Consider the following 5,757-nt stretch of genomic DNA (forward strand, 5'->3'; position numbering starts at 1 on the left):
GCATATGTTGATGAGCCTTGAAAACTTGATCGCTTGGAAATTGTTTCCCAACATTTATCGCGATAACAATTGTTTTAGCATCGTCATTCACCTCATCCGGCTTAACATCATCATTCAACTTGGCCGAAACAATTTTGGGAAACACGTCGGGGTGCACCATATCTAAAACGGGAAAAATATAAAATCTGTTAATAATTATGTTCTGTAACAAAGATATTTTCGGAAATGCATTTCCGAAATAATGTAGGTGAATTTTGGAAATGCATTTCCAAAGCAACGCAATATTTTGATCCAAAAACAACTCCAAATGCAAAGAAATAAGGGATGAAATCGTGAAACTTTACCTGAAATTGAAGCTTTTTATGCTCTCTTTGACATGATAAATCACTTGAAACTTGGTTTGAAGCCGAAAAATAGATTGATAATGGATGAAGTTTTTGGTTGTGGAGTGAAAATAGAATAATGAAATAGTTCATCAACAATGTGGTATATAGTGAATTATTTTAGAGATGCATCTCTGAAAATATCCCTGAATGTTTAAATTTAACGTTTAAATAATAACAGGGTGTTTTCGGATATGTATATCCGAAACGCCTACAATTTTGATATGAATAGGGTGTTTTCTCTCACCACCACCAGGTGGAGAAAGAATTTTTATTTTTTTGGTTTATATGTCATGCTTCTATCTTTTATTTTAGTTGTGGATAGTTCTTTGTTTTCCTTAACTATGCGCCAATCATATTCCACATAATATTTCATAAAAAGTTGAGTAATGTATTTTCAACCATTTACAAAATCTATTTAAATTTAACATAATTAATTAATTATAAAATAATACAATTATTTGTTGTTTCTAAAATATTTTAGACTTAAAAGTAACTTTACCGAAATTTTTAAATTAAATTGATAAGAATTCATCATATCTAAATGATATTTACCATTTTTGGAACGAATAGACAAAATGTAAATGATTTGAAGATGCCAAAGTTGCATCAATAGCTTCATGTGATTCTGTCGGTTGATTTTAGTTTTGTTTTGGGTCTTCACTTTTGATGTTTGGAGGTCATAGGCATTGCCTATCTCATTGCTTAATGTGGAGTAGCAATAATTTCCTATAACTTGAAAAAAATCAATAAATTGAATTTAATTATATGTGTTTGTGTGTGAGAGTGTCAGACACAAAACACACATTTGTTCAGAAATGTGATGCTGATTTGCTGAAAACAAAATTCTAAGAAAAAGCATCATATTATTTGAACCAACATTAAGTATTGACATCATCAAGATTTCAGTTGACTCAACACTTATAGCAAACACACATCATAAAAAAATGCAGCAAGTTGCTTCTAACCTAGACATTGAAACGTTTACAACAGAAATAGAGGAGGATCCTCCTCTATACAGACACCATTCTTTTACTTCAGAACACTCTTAAGACCAAAACATTTTTAAACAATTAATAAATAAGAATTAAAACAACCAACAAAAATAAAAACACCACCATCCTTTATCTACTTTCTTGTTTTTTAAATTATGCATTCCCTCCAGCATAAACACAACTATTATAACCTACAAAATAAACAAAGTATATATTGTAAATTGAGCATGTCAATTGAGTAAAATAATCGAAGCAGGCAGGTAATGTCGCGCAAAAACCACATGATAACTTACTTGGGTTATTTGATGTTAGTGTCGCTGTCTGTGAGAAATCACAAGTTAATGGATTTTGCCCAGTGTGATAAAAGAGATTCATGGCATATGCTGCATGATTCGCTAATGTGTTAGGTTCGAAACAAGCTCCTCCTGGTTGGATTGAGCTGCAATCAATCCCCTGCCCACAAGCATAATCTAAGTTTGCTTGTAGCTGCACATCAGTTAATCCTGGTTTTGGCACACACCATGCTATGTTACTATTATACGGTAATGTTGGAGTTGAAACTTTTGGCGACGAATTCAAAGGAGATTTTGACACATCCGGATTAATCTTCAATAAAATTCAGAATTACAAAGTGTTATTTACACTACTAGAACAACAATAAGATAAGATATGTGAGCATGATTAATGATTGCAAAATGCTGGCTTCATGTCCATTTAAGAATTCCGCTTTACTCGGCGTAGGACTACGGCCTTTTGTTGTAGAACTTGGACCTGTTGGTGCAGCAATCACAGGAGTTTTCGACACTTCCGGAGTCTTCAATCAAATTAAAAATACATTGTTAACACAACAATAGTGTAGGTGCTCTAGAACAGTTTCAAGATGAGAGCTATGAAAATGATGATTCTTGGTGGTTCAAGGTTCATGGTTCATGCTCATTAAACTATATGAAGTTGGTTAATCATTAACCAATGACAATATTCAATAAATGATATTGTAATTAATATTGTGATATTATAATGATAGAGTGCATACCGGTGCGGCCACGGGGCTACTAGTAGGAGTAGAACTTTGCTGCTTAGACAGGCCGGCATCATAGATCATCGACTGATCAGGGTTGTAAAGCCCAAAGGCTCTCTCAGAAGCAGCTCCGGGTTTCAAATCCTCGTCATACAAGGCAAATATGTATGTGTCCACTGATTTCCCCGGCATCAATGGAGTCCCAACCTTGGACCTCAAGTGTGTAATGAGATTACCGTTGTACGCCTTTGCATTCTCAATACTCGGTCCAGCCTCGTCGGGATCCCCTTTGTATGGCCACCCTGTCTCCGCAACTACAATCTCAACTTCCTTAAAACCCATAGCATCTAACGCAGATCGAACCGCATCCACCTACACAAAACAAACTCATCAAAAAAACTTGCATTTTAAGCTTCCGGATTCCTAAAATAACTAATATATAACTTCTTTTTAGCCTTATGCTCAATAGATATACACTCATTTTAACTCATCTAAAGTGTAAAAACCTCAACTAATATCTGCAATTTACTCAAAACAAAGACAATTATATTTATCGTCAGAGTCGTCTTTGAGGGCGGGCAACCTGACTAACCTGAGCATCAAACATATTCATGTAATTGAGCTTAGTGTTTGCGTCAACTCGGCCCGAGTTGGGCTGAAAGAGGCAAAAAGCCAAATTATCTGCTCTTCCAGGGTCACTTTTGTAAGCAAAATAAGGGTAAGGGTTAATAGCAAAAGGAGAACCAGTATCTTTGTTAAACGACAACAAACCCTGCAAAACGGTACTATATTCCGGATGAAAACTTCCAGCAGAAGGAGGCTCAGAGTTCTTCAAAACCGCCATAGTATGCACCGTAGAAACCTTAATCTTCCCGCCGAGAGAAACCGCCTCAAGTGCGCCTTGCATGTTCTGTATCGCCGGCAACATCTGGTTCACAAGATTGGTATCGTTTGAGTCTATCACTTCGTTACCAACGGTTATGAGGATGATGTTGCTAGCGGGATAGTAAGGAATCACGTTGGTGTTTATCCAGGTTTTTGCGAAAGATGGATCGGAACTGAGTGCCGGAATGTCGCCGTTTGCAGCTCCGATTACAATTCCGATTCCGGTGTTGGCTAGAGCTTTGATTATGGCGGGGTCGGTTCCGTATAATCGGACTTTTTCAAATGCGGTGGTTTGGAGGAGTTTTGCGGTGGCTGACGGTGGTGGAAGGTTGTCGGCGACTTGTCCATAGTTCACGCCGAGAAACGGGTCAGAATCTGCACACAATAATAAAATTCAGATAAATAAACTAAAAAATTAGAAAATATCTGAGTTTAAAGTCGTCTTAAATGAGTTCAGTTGATAGTTCTGCAGAGATATCAGATATAAATTTGATAGTTTGCAGAGACATCATATTATATCTGATATATGAGATTGAATGAAGGGATGAGATGTAACTTACATGCAAAGTTGAATGCTAGAAAGAGGACAAGATATGTGGAACCGGAAACCAAGTTTGTCATGTTAACCGTTGAGAATTTGAAACTGCACTTAAACTAAGAGAAGGAAACAGAAATTTATAGCACGTAGTGGAAGGGTATAACCGTAAAGTAAAAAATGTTTTAAATATCAATTTCTCAATGAATGCGTTTTGAAAAGTATACATTTAAATTAAAAATTAAAAATTTATAAAGTAGTGTATGTGGCTAGTTATTATGAATTTAAAAAAGTGAACAATATTTGAATAAAATGAGTTGTGGATTCAATTGTAGATGTTACTTGCATGTTAAACAAAGAAGATTCTAGAAGTTGAAGAGGAAGATACATGATAGCATTAAAGTGATGAAAAGCATAACATTAGTGGAATGTTGTTTTGGTTACATAGGCAAGTAAGGACTAAGGAAGCTTTGCTAAGGTTGGCACAATCTATGAGCAAGCAATCTTTTTATGTTTTTAGTTGTTTAATAAAAAAAAACATTACACTTTTCAAAACTCAAATTTAAGCTCTTGTTTTAGAATATCATTGTGTATAATTTATTAAATATCTAATAAAAAGTAGGTAAAATTATAAATGGAGAAAAAAATTATTGTATGTATAACTTTTGAAAGTTTATTAAAAATTTCTACTAAAAATATATTAATAATAAATGCATTAATACTTGATAGTTCATTGGTTTTACAAAATAATTTTAGTTATTAAATGTTAACCATTATACTAAAGACGGTGAAATGTGATAAACTTGATAGTAGCCTGCACTTTGAAGTGAAAAAGAGATAAAATAATTAATATTACATTAAAAAATATTTATTCATTGTTGTAAATTGTTGCAATGTACTAACACTCAATCTACAATGAATGAAGTAACATTTTTCTTAACTTATTTTATTCTATGCTTATATGCAAGAGAAGTGTCCATATGATGAGGCAACTTAGACAGTGTTAAGAAATGTGGTTAGGCCTAACTCAACCCTACAAAACCGGCTTGTAGGATGAGGATTGCCCCCACTTATAAGGACATGTTCAGGCCATATATTGTCCGATGTGGAACTCTTAACAGGCAGTAACATCTAGACACAGTCAATTCAAACGAATGTGCTAAGGCAACATACTCTAAGTTAGTGGTGCAATATACCAAACTAGTCAAATTCAAATAAGGTTAAAAAAAGCATAGCTTAAAAACAAAAGTAAAGCAAATAATATAAAGACGTATGATGTGTGAGTGCTTGTTTCTTCTTTTAGCTCGGCTCCACATTAAAAGTTGATTAGGCAGAAAACTAAGTTAAATTGCATTGCATTGCATTGCATTGGGACTTTTAAGGAGAAAGTTGTGTTGTGAGATTGAGACCAAGAGGTAGGCCACGGCTTCCACTTACATTCAATAATTGTCCATCTCCATCTCTCTCTAGATTAATCAATTTCTTGTTTCTTAATTCCTAAGTTACCCAACAAAACATCACCAAGTGTAAATTTTCATATATCTTTATTTACCTATGTGGTACTAGCAATAGCATGTAGTGCTATCTATAGGGACATCTAATACAATTTAAAACATGTGTCATTAAAATGTAATTTTATGTATTTTATGTTGTACACTTTTATATCATTTTAATTTTATGATATTAAATTTTTTTATTAAAATCATTCTTGTGCAATTATATATATTTAATATTTTGTATGTTTTAATTAAAATAGTTAAATCAATATTAAATTTAAATTAAATTAACTACAAATAAATAAATATAAATATGTGGGATCAAGTTTGAATTATTCATAATCAACCATCATTGAACTAAAAATTAATTAGGTCAACTAAAAATTCTTAAAACAATTTGATCCTATTGTTTTTTTTTTATAAATCGATGTATCCTCTGCGCGCA

The 5,757-nt window shown here is 33.4% G+C and overlaps 1 protein-coding gene across 2 annotated transcripts; it reads right to left on the reverse strand.

Moving 5' to 3' along the window:
- Positions 1–1,229: 1,229 nt before the first annotated feature.
- Positions 1,230–3,999, reverse strand: LOC131596592 (glucan endo-1,3-beta-glucosidase 7-like). 2 transcript variants are annotated; one of them, XM_058869297.1, is made up of 5 exons: positions 3,842–3,999; positions 2,989–3,656; positions 2,412–2,768; positions 1,672–1,984; positions 1,230–1,569 (listed from the first exon to the last, which is right to left on the reverse strand). In XM_058869297.1, exons 1-5 carry the CDS (start codon positions 3,900–3,902, stop codon positions 1,532–1,534), a joined length of 1,437 nt encoding a protein of 478 aa, XP_058725280.1. In that variant the 5' UTR covers positions 3,903–3,999; the 3' UTR covers positions 1,230–1,531. The 2 variants fall into 2 exon arrangements, with proteins under 2 accessions (XP_058725280.1, XP_058725281.1); XM_058869298.1 differs by lacking the exon at positions 1,230–1,569 and having other exon boundaries at positions 1,951–2,192.
- Between the last annotated feature and the right edge of the window lie 1,758 nt (positions 4,000–5,757).

The sequence above is a fragment of the Vicia villosa genome, linkage group LG4 (assembly GCF_029867415.1).
Source record: "Vicia villosa cultivar HV-30 ecotype Madison, WI linkage group LG4, Vvil1.0, whole genome shotgun sequence".
Taxonomy (NCBI): Eukaryota; Viridiplantae; Streptophyta; class Magnoliopsida; order Fabales; family Fabaceae; genus Vicia; species Vicia villosa.

Coding starts and splice junctions, on each gene's coding strand:
- LOC131596592 (XM_058869297.1), bottom strand. CDS start 3,902: ATGACAAACTTGGTTTCCGGTTCCACATATCTTGTCCTCTTTCTAGCA. Junction 3,657..3,841: donor TCTAGCATTCAACTTTGCAT/GTAAGTTACATC, acceptor TATTGTGTGCAG/ATTCTGACCCGTTTCTCGGC. Junction 1,985..2,411: donor GTAGCCCCGTGGCCGCACCG/GTATGCACTCTA, acceptor ATTTTATTGAAG/ATTAATCCGGATGTGTCAAA.